This window comes from Entelurus aequoreus, linkage group LG04 (assembly GCF_033978785.1).
Source record: "Entelurus aequoreus isolate RoL-2023_Sb linkage group LG04, RoL_Eaeq_v1.1, whole genome shotgun sequence".
In the NCBI taxonomy this organism is placed as follows: domain Eukaryota; kingdom Metazoa; phylum Chordata; class Actinopteri; order Syngnathiformes; family Syngnathidae; genus Entelurus; species Entelurus aequoreus.
The window spans coordinates 18,332,993-18,356,486 of record NC_084734.1 but is presented as its reverse complement, the minus strand read 5'-3'; the positions used below and the strand labels follow the sequence as shown (position 1 = coordinate 18,356,486).

The 23,494-nt window shown below is 39.2% G+C and overlaps 1 protein-coding gene across 16 annotated transcripts in view; it reads left to right on the top strand.

Annotated features, from left to right (window-relative positions):
* LOC133648351 (band 4.1-like protein 2) overlaps positions 1-23,211 on the top strand; it is a 106,191-nt gene extending 82,980 nt beyond the window's left edge. For 4 of the 16 annotated variants that reach the window (XM_062044351.1, XM_062044353.1, XM_062044354.1 and 1 more), the window contains exons 15-23: positions 6,520-6,579; positions 10,579-10,746; positions 11,011-11,070; positions 11,321-11,830; positions 15,110-15,238; positions 15,410-15,508; positions 16,091-16,171; positions 16,637-16,751; positions 20,364-23,211. In XM_062044351.1, the coding sequence (XP_061900335.1) occupies positions 6,520-6,579; positions 10,579-10,746; positions 11,011-11,070; positions 11,321-11,830; positions 15,110-15,238; positions 15,410-15,508; positions 16,091-16,171; positions 16,637-16,741 (1,212 nt within the window). In that variant the 3' untranslated portion in view covers positions 16,742-16,751; positions 20,364-23,211. Of the gene's footprint in view, positions 1-3,069; positions 4,974-6,519; positions 6,580-10,578; positions 10,747-11,010; positions 11,071-11,320; positions 11,831-15,109; positions 15,239-15,409; positions 15,509-16,090; positions 16,172-16,636; positions 16,752-20,363 lie in introns of those variants that run through there. The other 12 variants (XM_062044358.1, XM_062044355.1, XM_062044361.1 and 9 more) reach the window with 12 other exon arrangements.
* The last annotated feature ends 283 nt before the right edge of the window (positions 23,212-23,494 follow it).

The window sequence follows — 23,494 nt, the reverse complement described above, 5'->3', positions numbered from 1 at the left end:
TTTGGTGGTAGCGGGGGTGTATAATGTAGCCCGGAAAAAAAATCACTTTAGCATAATTCAAAACTTTTAACACAAAACGACCATACAGTGCAGGGTTCCCCTTAATGTAACTGAATGTGGCGCACCGCCACGGCAAGAGCATAGCCGCCACACCTTGAAAATAAAGGGTTTTTTTTATGTGAAAACAAATTAGAATAATATAATGTAAGTGTAGCCTCCAGAAGAAGTCACACAAAGTCAGACACTGTTTTAAATTTTTTGCAAATATCATGCTAACAAATGTTATACACGATTCCAACAGGTTTTACCTCCTGTGCAAACACTTTAATCTCCATGCTTCCCCAGACACACAACAACACTTCCTCATTCTCCCCCAATCCGCTTGCAGGCATGGACGTTGTGTTTATAAAATTACCATCAAATCAAAACCACACAAACGTAAAACATTACCACCAGCAGCTCGTTACAGTATGAATGGACTTATATGTATAGCCTGTTATGTGTGCACTATTGACCGAAAAACTCGTCCACCGATAAAATACTTTATTCACCAAAAACAGCGCTGCCGAAACCGCATGTAAACAAAACGCACACGATTGTCTGGAGCATTGTCAGCATGTCTGCGATGTGGACGTAATTTTAATATACAAACCCCGTTTCCATATGAGTTAGGAAATTGTGTTAGATGTAAATATAAACGGAATACAATGATTTGCAAATTATTTTCAACCCATATTCAGTTGAATATGCTACAAAGACAACATATTTGATGTTCAAACTGATAAACTTTTTTTTTTTTGCAAATAATCATTAACTTTAGAATTTGATGCCAGCAACACGTGACAAAGAAGTTGGGAAAGGTGGCAATAAATACTGATAAAGTTGAGGAATGCTCATCAAACACTTATTTGGAACATCCCACAGGTGAACAGGCAAATTGGGAACAGGTGGGTGCCATGATTGGGTATAAAAGTAGATTCCATGAAATGCTCAGTCATTCACAAACAAGGATGGGGCGAGGGTCAACCACTTTGTCAACAAATGCGTGAGCAAATTGTTGAACAGTTTAAGAAAAACCTTTCTCAACCAGCTATTGCAAGGAATTTAGGGATTTCTCCATCTACGGTCTGTAATATCATCAAAGGGTTCAGAGAATCTGGAGAAATCACTGCACGTAAGCAGCTAAGCCCGTGACCTTCGATCCCTCAGGCTGTACAGCATCAACCAGCGACATCAGTGTGTAAAGGATATCACCACATGGGCTCAGGAACACTTCAGAAACCCACTGTCAGTAACTACAGTTGGTCGCTACATATGTAAGTGCAAGTTAAAACTCTCCTATGCAAGGCGAAAACCGTTTATCAACAACACCCAGAAACGCCGTCGGCTTCGCTGGGCCTGAGCTCATCTAAGATGGACTGATACAAAGTGGAAAAGTGTTCTGTGGTCTGATGAGTCCACATTTCAAATTGTTTTTGGAAACTATGGACGTCGTGTCCTCCGGCCCAAAGAGGAAAAGAACCATCCGGATTGTTATAGGCGCAAAGTTGAAAAGCCAGCATCTGTGATGGTATGGGGGTGTATTAGTGCCCAAGACATGGGTAACTTACACATCTGTGAAGGCGCCATTAATGCTGAAAGGTTCATACAGGTTTTGGAGCAACATATGTTGCCATCCAAGCAACGTTACCATGGACGCCCCTGCTTATTTCAGCAAGACAATGCCAAGCCACGTGTTACATCAACGTGGCTTCATAGTAAAAGAGTGCGGGTACTAGACTGGCCTGCCTGTAGTCCAGACCTGTCTCCCATTGAAAATGTGTGGCGCATTATGAAGCCTAAAATAGCACAACGGAGACCCCCGGACTGTTGAACAACTTAAGCTGTACATCAAGCAAGAATGGGAAATAATTCCACCTGAGAAGCTTCAAAAATGTGTCTCCTCAGTTCCCAAACGTTTACTGAGTGTAGTTAAAAGGAAAGGCCATGTAACACAGTGGTGAACATGCCCTTTCCCAACTACTTTGGCACGTGTTGCAGCCATGAAATTCTAAGTTAATTATCATTTGCAAAAAAAAAATAAAGTTGATGAGTTTGAACATCAAATATGTTGTCTTTGTAGTGCATTCAATTGAATATGGGTTGAAAAGGATTTGCAAATCATTGTATTCCGTTTATATTTACATCTAACACAATTTCCCAACTCATATGGAAACGGGGTTTGTATATCCCAGATATACCCACGCACAGTTATTTACAAAATATGCAAATATTAAGAGGACGGTAGCGGCTTTTAAGGAGAGAAAGTCCAACTGGAGTAGCAGCGCAAAGCAAGTGTGACGTCATGCATGCTGCAGCTTGCTTTTCGGCGGGGACATCGAGCGACAGAAGTAGCGTCTCTAAACACAGGTCCATAATGACACCAAAAAAAGATGCTAGATTTGTTGTAAGTCGTTTTTATTGACAAAGTCATTAAAAGTCTCGAGACACAATTCTCAACAAAGTGCATTGTACAATATGCAGCAACAATTTAAAAATATGGCAAAACGATACAGAAATATATGTTAATATTAATTAATAAGAATAGATTTGTTTTTCAATGTATTTATACGTTTTTGAGCCTTTTTAAAGAAAATCATATGATTTTAGCAGATTATGCAAATTATGTGATGACATCATGGTGAACACACCTTCACCGCCACAGGCATTTTGGCAATCTAGGGAAAACTCTGCAGTGTAATCCTTACCTTCCAGTAAAGGTTAATCCGGTGCATACTTGTGCTGCCAATGTGTGGAAACCTGACTGCTAGCTGCACTGAGCTCTACCCTGCTGTGCTCACATTTAACCTTATTTGTGTTGTTGTTGTTGTTGTTTCACTGACTAATGTTGTGTCTCTTTCCCTTCTCTCTTTTTTCCCTTCACACACATTTGATTACTGCCATGTCACACTCGCATGCTAATCTTTGACACAAATGTACCGTTTTTTTTGTTTTGTTTTTTAAATCTTCTTTAATCTTGTTTTACATTTTCCATCTTGGCTCTTTCATTTGGTTTGCTCGCTCTACCAGTCAATCTTCATGTTTCCTTTCTCCTTCTCCTCTTCATCCTCGCTCTCCTCCATCCCCCCGTCACTCGACTCCATTTCCGAGCTCGACCACGGCTTGTCCGACATCTCCGAGGGCGGCGATCTCGCAGACGATGCGGCTGCCTTAAGCGACTGTTTAGAGCCGCCATTAGTGGGCATCGAGCACCTTGCAAACAAACAAAGCCCTCCCCCCTTGTCGCCGGTCACTCATTGCCCCCCGACACATGCCTCAGAGCTTTTGGTTACGGAGGAATGTAATGAAATCAGAGCGTCGAGATCACCGATCTGGCTGAGAGGCGTGGTCAAGTATGTCTTTCTAGTGCTCGGGTTTTGCTCGGCGTTGGGACGCACTAAGCTCACCAAGAAGCGATTTCTAGTTCTTACACAGAGGTTACGTTTGTTTCCCCTCACTGTGTCACAGTCAGCTAACAAAGTTAAGGTTTTTATAATCACCAAAGCTAAAAGTATGGCTGCCAGCGCCGCTGTGGCAAGATTGCACCAACTTGTAAGCAACCTGGGGTCAAAGTGGATTCAGTTACGTGAGATGTTCTCCTGCAGTCTGCAAGCCAGGTTGGGCAGACAACCATGTTTGCCTCTCATCACTCGCCATCATCCCCCTTTTTCGGCCCTTTGTGACCGCCCCGCTGTGCCCTCGACCCTCTGGTCCGGCTCCCTAGGCGAATCTGTGCAGCGCCGCCTCTCCAAGCCCTCCCCTTTCCTCCTACCCTGCCTCCTAGTTGTCTTCTTGCTGGCCGTGATGTTGACAGCGAGCCGCTCTCTGCTCCTGGCCTTAATTTTGGCCACGCCCCTCGGCCTGACTCTCTGCTATCTGGAGAAGCTGGTCTCCGGCCGACGAAGGGCTGTGACAGAAAAGGATGGGTTCAAGCGGGACACCTTACTCCTCACGAACACACAAACGTCCCCGCGCGTCAGGCGTCACACGAGGACGCAAGAGATGTGCGACCCTGCGGCGTGAAGCGTCCACACACCCACCACTTTTATTGTTTTGACCCCCTGTATGTCACCCACCTCCCCTGATGCCTCCATCTCTTGATCCTCGTTGGTCCCTTTTCCTTTTCCAGCCCACGCAGATGTTTAGAAATTTACAGAACATAGGAACATAAATGTTATATTAATGAGATTATATGTATTATGATTGAATAGACAGATAATTTACAGAGAAGATTTACAGTAAATACAATTATAAATGTAGTGAGAGAGCACATACATTACAGTATTTTCTCTAAAAGTAGCCTCTGCTCTAATAGATGCCGTGCCCCAGATAATTGCTGGCTGCATGGTCCACAAGTCGTAAAAAGAAACCTTCTATAGCCGCCACCATTTTTAGTGATAACATTTTGACTTTTACAGTGCAGCTATAGATACAGTATATTCGAGTAGAAGCTGCACATGGCAACAAATCATAGCTCAGCGATCACGTTTTTGGCACTTAAAAGCATACCGTCACCCTGTTAAGATCATCGCCTAACTCATTTTTTCAAGTTTTTCAGGATACATAAAAAACTTCACCAAAACTTAACATACTTGACATAGACCATTATCTTAAAGGGGTAAAACAAAAATCACATAATTTGATCAATTGAGGACAGCGGTCAGCAGCACACTGTAGGCGACTTTACCATAGGTGGCCGGTGTCATGAGGAGATGATTTAGGCAAATTTTGACAAAAAATGACTTAGGCAATTATTTTAACAATGTGACGATACCCTGCTTACACACGCTTACACACAAACTGATTCATGGTAGTGTATTTATTATCCCTGGCGAACTACATTGTTGCCGTCCCACATACTTAATATTTTGCACATTTACATTCTGTTTTTCTGGAGTGGACCTCAGATAAATCGATGCCTTATTTGAATCTTTTAACAGCATCATGAACTTGCCGACAAGCCCATTAAAGCCTTCAAACATAACGCAGCGTAGGTTTATACAGTCAGGACATTCTCTGCTCCCTAAGGCCAAAACTGATACTAACTTGAGACAACGGTTTTTCCCATTATCCATTTCACTCATCATTCACTTTCTTGGTGCCGCTTCATTATCTTATCTATCACCATTGCTACGGCGAACGCTACCAAAGGTTAAGGAGGTGGACTTGAGTCCTGGCAGTGTGGAAGCCACGCCCGCCCAGGTCTGTAGCGGGTTGTCTTTACCCAGCATGCTTTGCTTGCTGAGTGTTGAAAAACATGCGACATGAAGTTCATGTTGGTGGTCCAGTGGATTTGGCTATATGGCGCTAGCCTAATGACACAGAATCACATTTCCATCAGATCAAGTCTGCAATCTACAGGGATTTTAATAACAAAATTAAATCATTTGTCCTCATTAGGGTTGTCCCGATCTGTACCGATATCAGCAAAAAAAAAAAGTATTGGATTATATTGGCTCACATCTAAACTCTCCAATATAAGCTATGATACAAGTAGTTCTACTTATGTAAAGCTGGATAGCTAAAATCCAAATGTCCTCCAAAAAGCACAGAAGGTGTTTTTTTTCTTGTATTTTAGTCAAGTCATTTACAAAAGGTAAAGATGGTAGGCTATAGGCTACTAGGAGGCAGCAGCTACACAACAGCTAAGCACACAATAGCACAAGCTAGACGTAGGTAATATGTGTCCTTAATTAAACAATTTTGCAGTCTAAAACAGCACATTTGTCAATATAAACAATTATCAAATAATTATAGTTGCGTATTAATTACACATACAAAGTCTGGAGAGCAAAAACAAATAGAAAGAATCTAGTAACTAACGTGTTGGCCTCCTACAATTTACTTCATGAGCTTAACTTCATTATTCATTGTGGCAAATCGGTGTCGCCAAAAACAATTACCACTTCACTTCAACTTAAAGTACTTAGCTTTACTTGATCAATCTTTTTTGTAACATTTCACACTACAAAATAAAAGTATGTAAGATTTTTGCTGATATTGTATCGGATCAATATCAGTATTGGCTAATACTCAAGGCTCCAGTATCAGTATAGTATTGGAAGTAAAACAGTTGTATTGGGACAACCTTAGTCCCCATATTTAAAGTGTACGTTTGAATAATTGCCTCACATTTGAATTGCAGAATTGACCTGATGGTAAAAATCACTCCTAAAAGTGCACTTTGACCTAGAATCTTCTGTTTGAAGCGTTACTCTGGGTTTGCATACTGGTGTGCTTTATGTGGGTGAAAGCTGTGTGGTCTGTTTGTAAATTGCTGTCCTTTGTGGTGGTTTTAATGTTTTTTTTATTTTCTTTCTCAATCATGTTTGTTTTGTCATTAATTAGATTTTATTGTAATACTTATAATTTTTATATCATTATTATTATTATTAATAGTTTATTTAATTAACATTTTTAAGCACATTAACTTATTTTTCCCTCCCCCATTTCTACTTTTGCTGTATGTCCGTCCTCCAGAGTCCAGGGAGAGTGCGGGGGGATAATATTTATGTGAGGCACAGTAAATTGATGTTAGAGGTTTGTACTGGCGTCGTGTTTGATTGCTGAAGCTGAATCAGATCAATCTATCGCATATTTCTGTGTGCAACCGACGCCATCGGACCTGGTCACTTCTTTCCTTGCAGCACTCTCAAGCTCTTGTTTGCATGCCCACCATCTTTATCCGCATCCGTTTTGTTTTTTGCTACTGCTGCTGCTGTTGTTGTTGTTGTTGTAGTTGTGGCATACAATGGTACAAAATTCACACAGCAGCCCTTCTGACAAGCTAAATTATATACGCACAGGTGTCAATACACCCACATTCAAAGTATTTGTATGACCTTATATACCCTCTTTAGTCAGTGTACAGCTTGTATGGCAGTATACATTTACTATCTGCTTAAAATGAGTAATCATACATTTAGATATCCATACATGTCTAAATAGGTGACAACACAACTATTGGCAAGGAACAATTATTCCACTTACAATACTTACCTTAACGCAGTAGTTCTTAACCTTGTTGGAGGTACCGAACCCCACCAGTTTCATATGCACATTCACCGAACCCTTCTTTAGTGAAAAATTATTATTATTATTTTTTTTGTTCAAATTCAAGAAAAAGTTATGTTTTTTTTACTAGTGCACAAAATGAACCGTGCATGAACATCACCTTGTTCAAAGAACAAAACCAACACAGTGCATGAACTCACAACAAATTACACACCTGCAAATCAGATGGAAAATTAGAGGGAACATTGTTTGGGGGTATCCATAATACATAGACTTAGACTTCCTTTTTATTGTCATTCAAATGTTAACTTTACTGTACAGATACGCCGATAGGGAGAAGTTTTTATTTACACGATTGATTGATTGAATGAAACTTTTATTAGTAGATTGCACAGTACAGTACATATTCCGTACAATTGACCACTAAATGTTAACACCCGAATACGTTTTTCAACTTGTTTAATTAAGTCGGGGTCCACGTTAATCAATTCATGAGTCTGGTGTGTCTTGACCGCTGCGGCGGAGGCTCTGCCGAACCCCTGAGGCCGACTCACCGAACCCCTAGGTTTCGATCGAACCCAGGTTAAGAACCACTGCCTTAACGTGATGGATAGATTGATATAAAGCTAGATATAGAGGTAGATAGGTAGATATACATTATATTTGAATAGATGAATAAATATATATTTTATTGATCCTATGGGGCTTCGCAAGTGCTACGGGCACCACGGAGCTGTGGTTCATTGTGGGTAAACAACAAGGAGAGTAACATAAGAAGCACAGACACCTACATGACAAGTCTCTTAATGAGGAGGATGAAGGCGATGGGGTGTCTTCTTTACACTTGAACACATGTAACAAGGTGTGTAACATGTTCTAATCAATTCTATTTAGTGTTTAGCCTGTGTTAGATAACAATAATCATGTAAAATGTTAACACTATTTGGACATGTTGACTGGATAGAAATATATACAAGCTGTACACTGAGTACTGTACTCTAAAGCAGTGGTCCCCAACCACCGAACCGCGGCCCGGTACCGGTCCGTGGACCGATTGGTACCGGGCCGCGGCCGCACAAGAAATAAAAATAAATAAATAAATAAGTACATTTTATTTTTTTTAATTTTTTTTTTATTAAATCAACATAAAAAACACAATGTATACATTATATATCAATATAAATCAATACAGTCTGCAGGGATACAATCCGTAAGCACACATGATTGTATTTCTTTATGACAAAAAAAAAAATAAAACATTTTTATTAACCCCCGCCACCCACCCCCCACCGGTCCGTGGGACAAATTTTCAAGCGTTGACCGGTCCGCAAGTACAAAAAGGTTGGGGACCACTGCTCTAAAGTATATCCAAGTTTGCTTTTGTGTCCCTTGAGAGGATCTCATAATACAATAGTTGCTAAAAAGTGAAGTGTGGTGACTTTAGTTAGATACTGTACACCTGAAGGTAGTTCAAATGTACCATCAAGGTGCTTCTACTATTGCACAATTGAACAGAAGATGAATGGCTGCTCTGTGGCCAGACACGTGCATGAAATGTGCATGTGGAATGCTGTTTTAGGCCTCAGTGTTGATTATGCCGTTGAAAGGTTTTGCCTTGCCTAACCCTGACTAACCCCACCTCCACAACGTCCACACGGAAAGCTCCCTCTTCCTGTTTTAAGATGATTGTGTGACCCGTGTGTTTTGGTAACATACTAAAACCAACTCATGCAACATTGGGGTGATAAGAGTGTGGAGACATGATCATGGACATGTAGGTCAAGTGTCAACACACTCTTTGTCTCACTGAATCAGAAGTAAGTTCTTGTGATCATATGACCCAACACCTCCATGTTGTTGAATAGTCATGCTGGTAAGACCAAGTAAGGAGGAAATGGAGTTGCCTTGTTTTACTGTAGCCACACACACACAGACCTACACGCTTTGCATCGAGACTCAGTGTATGGCCGCAGTGAAACATGGAGTCCTTCTTGACATCTTAATTGACAGCCTAAAAGGGGTGTCCAAAGTGTAGCCCGGGGGCAGCTTGATCTTTTTTCTATTGGCCCACAGAATATTAAAAACGATACAATTAAGCAATGATAAAATGCCTGTTAAGAATACATACTAAAGAGCATAAAGGCATAATGTAATGACAAATGGTTAAATGTTAAAACATATAATTAAGGGTGTCCCGATCCGATATTGATTCAGCAAAAAACAAGTACGTGATTATATGTGCTAGCATGTAAAATGTGTGATATAAATTCCGACACAAGCAATCCTGCAGCGTGTTTACTTGTGCAAAGCTGAACAGCCACTTAACATCTAATTGTCCTCCAATAAGCACACAGGGTTGGTATTTTCTTGTATTTTAGTCAAGTCTTTTACAAAATGTAAACCTGGTAGGCTACAGGCTACTACGAGCCAGCAGCTAGCACACAAGATAGACATACAGTATACGTGTCCCTAATTGAACAATATTTCAGTCTAAAATATCACATTTGTCAATATAAACAAGTATCAAATAATTATCGTTACATGTTGCTTACACATACACAGTCTCCAAGGAAGAAGTGTATTGGAAAGTATCCAGTAACAAATGTGTCTGCATCATTCAACTTAAAACATTATGAGCTAAACTTAATTTGTTATGGTAGCCATTATGTGTCGTCAAAAAAACAAGAAGCATAAGTACATTCTAGAAACGTAATAATAAAATAAGTTACTGTTTTTCTTACCTATCAATGTTCTCTGTTTGACAAATTTCACTTAATCAAACGTTTTGTAACATTTGACGCTACAAAATAAAAGTATGTATGATTCCTGCTGATATTGGGGTGGTGTGACTCGGATGGTAGAGTGGCCGTGCCAGCCACTTAAGGGTTTAAAGTTTGATCCCCGCTTCCGCCATCCTAGTCACTGCCATTGTGTCCTTGGGCAAGATACTTTACCCACCTGCTCCCAGAGCCTCTCGCCTTGGTTTAAATGTAACTTAGATAATGGTTTTCACTATGTAAAGTGCTTTGAGGCACTACAGAAAAGCACTATATAAATATAAAGCACTTCACTTAATAAATTGTTTCGGATCAATATCGGTATTGGCCAATACTCGAGGCTCCAATATGAAATGAAAAAGTTGTATCGGACACTCCTATTAATCATAATAATAATGTTATTACACTTTGCCACTTACTGTACGACACAAGGCTGACATGCAGGCTGCTTTTTCTGTAATTAATATGTTAATGTTATGTAAATTTATACAACATCTTATCAGATCAACATGGGTTGCTTTTAACCTGCTAACAAAATAAAACATCAAAATGGCAACAAATCCTCAGACTTTTAATTTAGCCCTCGGTGGAAGAAGTTTGGACACCCCTGACATGACAGTTCCGATGACCAAACATTCTCACCCGTCCCTCTCTCTGACCCCATCCCTTCCCACCTGTCCTCCCTTACTTCCCTTATCCATTTAAACCTAACCTCCTCCTTCTCCTTCCTCCACTCACCTTTCATCAGGACCACGATAAGACCCAAGATGAGGTACTGAAACACCAGGCTAGCGTTAGCGAGCTAAAGCGCTCCTTTATGGAGGCGTCGCCCCCCTCCCCTCCTCAGCTCAACCTGTGGGAGAAGCATCTCACCTCGTCTCCAGCCACAGCGACGCGTGTCCAACAGCAGACAGTGGTACGTCTTGTCTGGGGCCTCCTCCTTACCTTTCCATTCTCTAGCTCCGTTCACATACTGTGTAGACGAAGGGATGCGTTGTGGTCGTTGACCGCAATAGATTCCTCGTTATTTATATTTTTATTCCATGTTAATGTGTGTCTTTGTTTGTGACGTCTCTCTTCTGCGCCGTTCTGATGCTGCGGCACAAACGTGGATGAAATGCTGTTGGTGATGATGTGTTGGTGATTTGACATGTGCGACGGCTGCTTGTGTGTGACACAGGTCCTTGAGGAGGAGGCCGCCGGCACAGCTGATAACTGCGATGCCAAAGAACCCTCCAAGGTGCTCTAACGTCACTTGCTCTCTCCGCCCATTCAGCTTCACGGTGTCCTCCATCCCTCCTTCATGTTGTCTTTTACTTCCACAGTGGAACATTTCTTCATATTCCATAGCTTTCCTTTCATATTTTAATGTTCATTGATCACATTTTACTTTTGTTTTTGTCTCCCATGCTGTGTGTGTGTGTGCACGTGTGTGTGACTGCGCACCTCATTTTGTGTGCATGCGATTGTGCACATGTGTGTGTGTTTAGACGACGGAAGTTGAAATTGAGGAAACAGTTGTCGTCCAAGAGATTTCCAAAGCGGCCAAACCGGCAGAGGAGCTTCAGACTTGGGAAGGGCAAGTCCAAGGAGGCGCAAGGCTTGAGAAGAAGCGTGAAAGCATTTCGTCGGAGAGCGAGAGCGATGAGGAAGCGGAGTATCATCCGAATGTCTCCCTGTCTATTCGCCACGCTCAAATACCTGAGGAGAAAGAGGAGGAGGAAGAAGAGCAGGAGCGGAAGGAACTTTCCGCTTCTTCCTCTCCTGTTGAGGTCAATCAGGCTGCAGCAGCCGTAGAAGATGAAGGCAAGGATTGTGCAGAGGAGGAGAAGAAGGAAGTTGGCGCAGAAGAACCAATGAAGACGCCCGACAAAGCTCCTAATGGAATGACGCCGCATGAAGAGGTGATGTGTGTTACCACTGAGGAAGAAGAGCTGCCCAAAGTGAACGGGGAAGACTCGGTGGTGGAGGCGCGGTCGCAGGTTATTTGTTGCTCTGAGGTAAAGTCTGGGCCACCTGCGGAGTTTTTCTGGGTCTTCAACCCTTCCCTACCGCCCAACACACTACCTTTTTTTCCCTTCATGCTTCTCACTGTGCCCATGTCCCTCCGGCTTCTGCAGGATTATGTAGAATCCCCATGCGCACCTACTTCCACTGTGGAACATTTACAAACAAAATCACTATGAAGGCACCTAAAAAGGACAAAAGACTACTCTTAATATCCTATAGTAATATTTTATAGTATTTTTTACCTATTTTATCCAATCCAATCCCCTTTATTCATATTCCACTAATAACAAAAAAACAGTTTCCAGAGTGCTGCACATAAAAAGAAACAATAAAAAGTAGAGATGTCCGATAATATCGGTCTGCCGATATTATCGGCCGATAAATGCGTTAAAATGTAATATCGGAAATTATTGGTATCGGTTTTTTTATTATCAGTATCGTTTTTTTTGTTTGTTTTTTTAATTTCACATAAAAAACACAAGATACACTTACAATTAGTGCACCAACCCAAAAAACCTCCCTCCCCCATTTACACTCATTCACACAAAAGGGTTGTTTCTTTCTGTTATTAATATTCTGGTTTCTACATTATATATCAATATATATCAATACAGTCTGCAAGGGATACAGTCCGTAAGCACACATGATTGTGCGTGCTGCTGGTCCACTAATAATACTAACTTTTAACAGTTAATTTTACAAATTTTCATTAATTCCTAGTTTCTATGTAACTGTTTTTATATTGTTTTACTTTCTTTTTTATTCAAGAATTTTTTATTTATTTATTTATCTTATTTTATTTTATTCATTTTTTTAAAAAGTACCTTATCTTCACCATACCTGGTTGTCCAAATTAGGCATAATAATGTGTTAATTCCACGACTGTATATATCGGTTGATATCGGTATCGGTTGATATCGGTATCGGTAATTAAAGAGTTGGACAATATCGGCATATCGAATATCGGCAAAAAGCCATTATCGGACATCCCTAATAAAAAGTAATTAAATTACAAGCATTTTATAATCATTGAACAAAGTAAGAGTGAAACTCATGTGAATAATCACTGAATGGAGAACTGGGGGTAGGATTAAAAAAATGATCTTCTTCCCACTCCCTTTCAGGCTAAACTGGACAATCATGAATTACATACTATACATTACCTTTTGCACTATATTAATTGATATTATTATGTGTTGTCAACTTTGTACTTTTTTATGTTATTGCCTGAAATAAATAAATAAAAAAATAAAAAATGTAAGTCAAATATCGGAAGTGTTTTAGTAAATCCTACTGGGGACACAACATTTTGTATGAGTGCAGCTTTAATGCTTATGAGATGTGTTTTTGTGTCTCTAAGAAGCACTATTGGGTACTTGATCCACTTTTGACATAAACACAATAATTTCTTATCCAACGTAACAGATGTCATTATATCGCATACAACAACATAACATTAAGGATTAGGACAGATGCACACAAATATTAGCAACACTGACTTAGCCATGTAAGCTACATGCTAACATTACATTTTAACATTAAGCTAGCATTTTCACTAAGAAAGACTAAATGATCAAACCTACTGCGTCCAAGTATGTAACTGCCCGACGGATAGTTGATGGAGCTCCAAGCTACAATTTAAGAGGTGTAGCAAAGCCTGGGGAATGAGACATTTCTTTCATGAACTTGAAAAGCGAACGTTTGAACACCCTCGAAAGTGGAGCAAACAAGTAAGGGGGATCATCGATTACGTTTGGTGCCCATAAACAGGTTGTATGGTCACATTATTTAAATGTACATTATGCGTAACAGTGCCCCAAACGCTCATGAAATTATTATTTTGAAAAATTATAGTTTTATGAGTTCACATTGTGTTTATACATTTCACACCATCAAGGTACACTCTGTGTGTGTGTGTGTGTGTGTGTGTGTGTGTGTGTGTGTGTGTGTGTGTGTGTGTGTGTGTGTGTGTGTGTGTGTGTGTGTGTGTGTGTGTGTGTGTGTGTGTGTGTGTGTGTGTGTGTGTGTGTGTGTTACATGTCCTGCTTGCTGCTGTGTTTGTGTTTAAAAAGAGGGCATGTTAAGTGCATGATGCTTTCATACAAATATTGACGTGCGTGTGTGTGTGTTTGGTGTGTGTATTCTTCCTATGTGTAATGCTCACTGGTTGGTTGATTGGCTTGTTACTGTAGGTCAGTGGTGAAAAGGCTCTTGGCATGTTTTGTGTGCTTGTCCCTGACAGTTCTTCATGCTGGTGTGTAAGGGTGTCCCGATCTAATATTGAAATCGCAGAAAAAGTATTGGATGGCTTTTATGTAACCTGTCCAATATAATATCCGATACAAGCAGTCCTGCAGCGAGTTTACTTGTGCAAAGCTTGACTGACAGTTAACATCTAAATGTCCTCCAATAAGTACACAAGGTTGGTCTTTTCTTGTATTTTAGTTAAGTCATTTACCAAAGGTAAACATGGTAGGCTACAGGCTACTAGGAACTACGGTAGTAGCTACACAACAGCTAACCACACAATAGCACACAAGCTAGACGCATGTAATAAGTCTCCTTAATTGAACAATATTGCAGTCTAAAACGGCACATTTGTCAATATAAACAGGTATCAAATAATTATAGTTACACATACAAAGTCTCCAAGGCACATGCGTATTAGAAAGTATCCAGTTATTTTTAAAATTACCACTCCACTTCAACTTAAAGACAGCATTCATCCATTACAGATGGTTAATAATGAATATGTTAGTGTTTTCATACATAGCATTGTTCGCTGACTAATTTCACGTATAACATTCCACACTACAAAATAAAAAACATTGCATGAGTCCTGCTGATATCGTATTAAATCAATATCGGTATTGGCCAATATCGGTATTGTATCGGAAATGAAAAGGTTGTATCAGGACACCCCTACTGTTGTGTGTTGTTTTTGTGCACGCTGCATGTTGACAACAAAGATGCTTCACAGTCATGCCGCTTGTGAAGCGTCTCAGTGTTGTTTCGTGATGTTGCCTTGTTTTCCTGGGTGCATGTATGCACGTGGAAATGGTCGGTCGCTTGTCTTTCAATATGATCAATGCTACGATTGATAGTGATGAAATTTGCCCTTTAGGCTAACACAACTAATAAATACTAAAACTAATATATTGAACTGGAAGTGCATTTGCCCTCTCAGTGGCCCTGTTTGTTTTTCCTAACAAGTCCAGTTTTAATGCATTAACCCTCTCTCCTCCCCTCTCTCTGTCGCCCCCTACCAGCCACCTGTGGTAAAGACAGAAATGGTGACAATATCAGACACGTTTGCGGCGCAGAAAAGCGAGATAGCCACCAAGGAAGTGCCCATCGTACATACGGAAACCAAGACCATCACATACGAAGCCGCACAGGTGCAGCAGTTGTGGTGTGTGTGTGCGTGTGTGAGTGTGTCAATAATGTGACGTCACTCAATATTCATTATTTCTCCTGCAGGGGTAAAAGTGCTAAGGAGAATCTAGATGAGGGAAGTTTGGTTTATTTAATTAAATATTCATCTCTCTTCCTCTTCTGTTTTGTTTCAGCTTGATGGAAGTGGCGACGGCGAGCCCGGAGTGTTGATGACAGCTCAGACAATCACCTCAGAGTCTCTGTGCACCACCACCACCACGCACATTACCAAGGTATACACACACACACGCATACAAACCAGCCTCCCAGAGTAGCGCCGCATAATTAAGATCACAATGCATATTCATTTTCATTTTTTCCTGTATGAGCTTAACAAAATGAAAGTATTTACTCTACAGAGGATTATTGAACTCATATTCTAACCTTCATGACTGTTGGACTTGTGTAAAAATGAGTTAAATAAAACTAACATACAGTGCAACTGATTATTTGATCACTAACAACAGCGTTTAAAAACTAGATGTCATTAAAGATATGCTCTGCAGGGTATTGCAATATCGAATTATACAGACATACTTTATATGATAAAAGGTCGATCATTTATTGATGCTCTTATGTCATGGTGCCAGAGTCGTGAGTTTAATTCCCCCTCAATGTGATCCCACTTTTAATTATTATTTTTTTCAGCACGTTAGTTACTTCATAAGGAATGATGTAATGGGTTATTTTGTCAAAGTCTAATGTCTTTCAGAGGTGACGTAATTTGACGTTAACGGTTTCCTCAGATTGGCCGAGGAACGTCGTGTGTGTAGAAAAACTAAGTGGATTTGAACATTTGAATGAACTCATTGCAGACATTAAAGGGCGGCCTGTCAGAGACGAGGATTGAGAAGCGCATCGTCATCACCGGCGACTGCGACATCGACCACGACCAGGTCAGTGCCTCACCGTCACTCTTATCAAAGAGTTAGTCTGGATTTAGCAAAGGTTGGAGGAACTTAAAAACAAACATGTTGCTGATGTTAGCATGATGAAGCTCGCAGCATTTTAGCTTCGTAATAAAAGCTTAGCTTAAGTCACAGATGCTTACATCAGCATGGATCTCCCTCCACTGCTTTTTGTTACTTTGTCCTCATGTTGCATTCATAACAAATGTAAGAACTGACATGTGGCTTACATTTGAACATATTTTAGTTTGGAATGTGCTTGGTTTAATTTCCTGCTACTTCTTTCTTGTGAATGTGAAACATGTCGCTGTGATCATCCAGCTTCCTTCTCCATTTTTTATGTTCTTCTGTTGCATTTTTCATTTTGTCACAACCTCCCTCCCTCTCTTGCACACCAACCTGCCTGCTTGTGCTCGCTGCTGCCTCTCCCCCTGGTGGTTACTGGCACTGCAGGCTCTGGCCCAGGCCATTAAGGAGGCCAAAGAGCAACATCCTGACATGTCTGTCACCAGAGTGGTGGTTCATAAAGAAACTGAACTGGCCGAGGAGGACGATTGACACAACTCAGGTATTAGTAATGATAGTCCCTTTTGCCATTATTACTGTAGCATCATATAAAACATTGATTATATTGCAAGTAAGTCTTGCTAATATTAGAGTCCATCCATCCATCCATCCATCCATCTTCTACTGCTTTTCCCTCACGGGATCGCGGGGGTTACTGGAGCCTATCCCAGATGCACTCGGGCGGAATGCGGGGTACACCCTGGACAAGTCACCACCTCATCGCAGGGCCAATATAGACGGACAACATTCACACACTAGGGCCAATTTAGTGTCATTAAAATCAATAATAATACTTAGACTTTGCTAATATTAGCACTATTATTATCAACAATAATAATAGTAAGTCTTTGCTAATATTAGCATCCTTAATATCAACCATAATAGCAAGTCTTTGCTAATATTAGCTCCAACATCATTAATATTAATAGTAAGTCTTTGCTAATATTATCATCAACATCAATAATAATACTAGTAGGTCTTTGCCAATTTTAACATCAATTATAATACTAGTGTTTGCTTATATTACAGTAGGATCAACATCAATAATACTAGTAAATCTTTGCTAATATTAGCATCAACATCAATAATAATGCTAGTAAGTTTTTGTTAATATTAGCATCAACATCAATAGTAATACTAGTAAGTATTTGCTAATATTAGCATTATTAACATCAACAATAATAATAGTAAGTCTTTGCTAATATTAGCATCATTAATATCAACCATAATAGCAAGTCTTTGCTAATAATAGCTCCAACATCATTAATATTAATAGTAAGTCTTTGCTAATATTATCATCAACATCAATAATAATACTGGTAGGTCTTTGCAAATTTGAACATCAATTATAATACTAGTGTTTGCTAATATTACAGTAGGATCAACATCAATAATACTAGTAAATCTTTGCTAATATTAGCATCAACATCAATAATAATGCTAGTAAGTTTTTGTTAATATTAGCATCAACATCAATAGTAATACTAGTAAGTATTTGCTAATATTAGCATTATTAACATCAAAAATAATACTCATAAGTGTTAGTTAATATTAGGATCAACATCAATGATAATGCTAGTAAGTCTTTGCTCATTTTAACATCAATAATATAGTAAGCCTTTGCAAATATTATCATCATTAACATCAATAACGATAGTAGCAATTATTTGCTAATATTAGCTTAATTAACAACAGTAGTAATACAGTACTGCTATTTGTTAATATTAGCATCATTAATGTGAATTAAAGTAATAGTACGTTTTTCCTAATGTTATTACCGGTATCTTTAAAGGAGCCATATGTAATAATTGCATGTCAAGTCATCATTAAATGGCCCTGATATGTCAAAATGCATTAATAAAACATGTTTTTTTTCTAATATTTCTTTAACTGATAACAGTAGTTCAGCCGGAATATGCTCATTTCAAAATTAAATTTACAGCCCCAAAATCTTGTTATTGTTTTCATTTCGATGTCCCGCCCTCCACCCTTTGACCAATTAGAAAGTCCGTGAGAGTGTCACATCCAGGTTGCCGGTTACGCACCCCCCTCTTCGTCTGGCTACTGCCACTGGTAAAGTTACTAAACATGTCAGATCTTAGTAAATCTAAAAGGCGTTGTTACGATTCTCAATTTATTCATGACAAAGCCAGGAACAAAATTAGGATTTGTATCAGAGATGCCTTCAAAAGATGGAGACGATTGAAGGATGATAAGATTTTTTCATCTGACGCCAAATTTCCTCCTTGATAGGTAAGTTAGGCATTTACGTTTTCTTATTACTTGTAATAAATGGAAATGGACATTTCGTATGTAAACTGTATTGTCCAATACAGTCTATGATCTTTTCTAATAAGGTTAGTAAGTTTGTGTGATGGTGCTTCGCTCCTAGTGCAATGTTAAGCATGCTAACATCGACATATAGGCTAACGGGGGAAATATATGCCCGTTAGCCTGTATGTCAATGTGTATTTGAACTGACAGGGCAAAATATATTTTCGACAAATAAAACCTATGTGGATATGGGTAGTGTCAGTGCCTATTTCGTTCTCAATATGCTGATACGCTGAGGAAATGGGTTCCAACATTAGCACAACTGTCATCATGGCAATGCGAAACGTATGGAGACAGCCAAATCACATTATTAAATAATTCCTCATTTGTATAGCCTATAGGCATACCTTGGTAAAATGTCTCTTTAGTTTTGGGCGTACATTAGGCTGCTAAGCATGCTCTACTTATTTTCCCCAGTATAACCATTGCTAGCGTTGGTTGTAGTTTTAGTCTTTGTTTTCTGATAGTACTGACAATAACCATATGATTGCCATTTGTTGTGATATTGTACGCAGGCATAACGTACTTCTTCCGGAAAATAGCCTAAATTCCGTGTAAAATGTGTTGGTTAGAGATTTGTTATTGACAAAACGCTTGTCTGGTCAGCTATTATGGTCCCAGCACTTAAATCCCGAGTAAGAGGCAGTGGAAGTTTGAAGTTCCTTGGAATCGCCCAGTCAATTGAGCTGGATTCGGCTGCGTATCTGGCAACCTCAGTCAAGGGAGAGAGGGAGGGGACTACACAATTTTGACTGTGATTGCAGTATAATTTCTGGCCACGTTATTACATATGGCACCTTTAACCTCAACACTAATAATCTTTGCTAATGTTAACATAAACAATAATAAAATAGTAAGTATTTTACCTGTACTAGTATTTGGTAATATTAGCATCATAAAAAAACATCAATAGTAATACTAAGAATAATTTGCATCATTAACATCAATAATAATATTAGAAAATCTAATATTAGTACCATTACAGTGGAACCTCTAAGTATTTTCACAGCTTTTTAATTGTGACTGTATTTTTTTTCCCAGTTTTTCACTCTGCATGCTGTGCTGCTATCATTTGTAATTCATTCATTTTGATTAATGAAGTCATTCATTGATTTGGATAGTTTTCCCAAAAATACACGCCCTAGGATCCGTACAATTATATTCATATATAATTCTATCGTAGCTAATATAATATTAAAGCCTAAAGGCCCTGGGGTGTTAAAAATTTTGAGGTTTTTGGGGGGAAAATTAGGCTTCCAAAGTAGGAAAATTGTCACACATGACTTGACTAGAGCTAAAAAATAACGCAGTGTCTGCGCTTTTACTTTTTCTTCGGCTTTTTTTTTAAGCAGACATTCGTGTGTTAAGAGAAGAAAATAGTGTTGGACTTGTATCAAGGTTTGACTTGTATCTGTGGTTCACTTCTGTTTACACTCGTGTGACTTTATAGTGAAGGATACTCCTTATTTTACACAAGTATTTCCATTTCAGTTGTGAAAATAAGACTTCAGAGGTTGCCTAAATTGTAAATAAAGGTTACCATGGCCAGTTTGACCCTGTAACAGATTATTTCCATTTCCATTATGTAGGGACGGGAACGGTTTCCACACCCACACAAGTGTCTCAGAAGTATTGTTGTGTAGAGGTTGCACTGTGTTGATGATGGTTTGAGGATTATTCCAATGATGAGGGGGCGTGGTCAATATGTAAATATAGGCAAGGTTGTCAATTCACGGATGCTGATTGCAGCTCTTCCCCTCTCCTTTCTCCTGACATGCAGAGCTGAAGAGCCCATCCTGAAGGACGACCATCTCATCATCATCATGACAAAAGCGAGAGAGAGAGAGAGCGCGCCTCCTCCAAGACATCGGTCCCTCTAAAACAAAATCAAATAATGACAATACGCTGAGGGAGCGGGAAAAACACTTCTGTTAGCTAACATTTATAGTGTTTTTAAAGTGTTTACCAAAAGAGACAATACTCATGTACAAGCTGAATAAGCAAGATAAATGATTACCATCATTGTTCCCACACACTGTCATATAGCGCCATCTTCAGACGCGTTAGTTTGCTCTTAGCATCTTCCCTCCTTGTGACGATATTGCAGTCAAATGTACAGTACAGTACAGTACTAGCCAAACAACCATTATCACTCACTAACGGTACCAACCACTCATTCCTCAAGCTTCTCTTTTCGTTCTTCTTCTGCTCCTCTTCTACATTTGTGTGTTCACAGCATTTCAAACTAGATTTGTGTACTAAATGGGCATGATTTGACGCTACAAATGGTATGTGTAGTTCCTGTTCCTATGCAGACAGGCAAGGGAGCACATTTTTATTTAGGCGAGTTAAATGTTTGCGAGGTGGCTTTTTCTCACTGTTTGAACCCTCCCGGTGGTTTTACACAGACAACCTGAAGTTGATATGAAAAGACAACATGGAGGTGAGGTGAATGTGACAGGATGCGTAGAGAACACAATGGCTCATTTTGTTTTCTTATTGAGTGAATGTTTAATTTCTTAAATATTCCACGCCACTAAAGTACAGCTGATAAGTGACATGTCACGGTGCTTAGGTGACACTTATGACGGAGACTACCTTTTAACTTTTTCTCTGGGAGTTTTGTGCTCTTCTTTCTCTCCCGTCTTTTCTCTCATTTAAAAATGAAAATATTGGCAAGTACCTTACAGTGGACAGTCGGTTCATATTTGCATTTGAACATTGATCGGGGGAAATTCTGGTCTTTCTGGTGGAAATTATTGGAAGGTGGAAACATTTTCTAGGGCTGTCCCGATCCATTATTGAAATTGAATATCGCTGAGGTATCAGCAAAAAACAAGTATGGGAATATATGCGCTTGCATAACTGTGTGGTACAATCTTTGATACAAGCAGTCCTGCAGCGTGTTTACTTGTTTACAGTTAACATCTAAATGTCCTACAATAAGCACACAAGGTTGTTCTTTTCTTGTATTTTAGTCAAGTCATTTACAAAAGGTAAACATGGTAGGCTACAGGCTGCTAGGACCTAGCAGCTACACAACAGCTAAGCACACAATACCACACAAGCTAGACATATGTAATAAGTGTCCTTAATTGAACAATATTGCAGTCTAAAAGAGCACATTTATCAATATAAACAAGTATCAAATAATTGTACTTACATATTACTTACACAGACGTGTATTAGAAAGTATCCAGTAACAAACATGTCTGCATCATTCAGCTTACTGCGTCAGGAGCTTCATTTAATGAATTACTGTGACCACTGGGTGTCAAAATATCACTCCACTTCAACTTAGAGAAAGCATACATCCATTTCAGATGGTCAATATTAAATATATTAGTGTTTTTCATACCTACCATTCATTGTTCTTTGACTAATTTCACTTTAGCCAACATTTTTTTTTAACATTTCACAGTACAAAATAATTAAAGTATGTTGGTATCGTATCGTATCGTATCGAATCAATCTGCCAATACTCAAGGCTCCAATATCAGTATCGGAACTGAAAACGTTGTATTGGGAAACCCTTAGAATTGTCCCTTGCTTTCCAGAAAATATCTCTTTGAAATGCAAATATTGTCAGGTATGAGAAGACACCAGTTGACAGTTGAAACATGTCAAGGTAAAACTATTTAGTATACTGAACGTAAAAACGGAAAACAAGAAACTAAACATGTATAGATCACATGATCACCACTGGTACCGTTTGTCTAGACTAAAGTCATATTTTGTGCTTGGCTAAATGAAAGTTTTGCAATTGTGATGTCATTTAAAAAAAAAAAAATCAGCCTGTTTTAGGTTTGACGGTGCTGCTTTTTACACACAACAAGGGGCAGTGAACGCAGCATTGAAAGGGTGAAAGATGCACATAATCGTGATTAGCACTAAGATAAATATGAACATTTTAAAAAACTACATAACATTCCGTGTCTATAGATTGAGCCACACTGTCCTGTTTTGACTGGAGTAAAAACATTTGAATTTGATTTGTTTGAGTACACTTTTAAATATAATTTTTTGAACCCCAAGTGTTATTCTTATTGTTTCTGTATTCAACATTTGCATTGCAATGACATTCCAGTTTGATCTTCTGGCAAAGAAGATTTTTAAATAAATAAGAAAACATGTTGCATAATACGTCACATGCTGTAGAGGTATTTTGCCCAGTCTATTCTTCTGTAAAACTTAAGATTTTCTCTTTGATGTTTGTTTTTTAATGAACACCATTCACTAGCTTCTTGTAGCTGTCTTTTTAGAAATTAGGAGTAGTGGGACTGCCTATCTAAAGCTTTCCTGGTGGTCCTAGTAAATGTACGTGTGAATTTACCAGGATTTCTCAAATCAAGGCAGCTCTGCAAAGTCACAAATGCTGCCTTTAAAAAAAAAATCATCTGTAAAATGCAATTTGTTGTCAACAATCAAAACCAGCTTGCAGCATCGTTTTGTATTTTCCCACTCACACTTGCAAGAAAACATGAGAATGTTCTGAAAGTCCACCAGCTGCCCCACTGCTCCACAGTAGCCCACCTGTGTCCACACTAGGTTTCTTTCTAGACATTTAATTGTCCTGTATTACACAAAGCAACTCTTTCCCTGTGTAACACTTTCAATAAAGGATTTTAATACTCTTGTCTTGTCATTTCCTTTCATCTTTAAATAAAACAGTCAAACGTGTCCGAATATTCGGCACTAAAATGTCAATTTGCAAAATGATGCCAAACTTAATGTTAGCCAACGCTCCTCCTTCTCGGGTGTGCACTTCGCTGGATCGGCCTGAAGATGGCGCTGTGGTTATGTGACAACGCAGTTAAGTCAGCCTCCACTGTGGACACAGCAAAAAGAGTCAATATATTCAAGACAAAACCAAACCCACGATGTGTGTATAAACTGTCCTATACTTACACC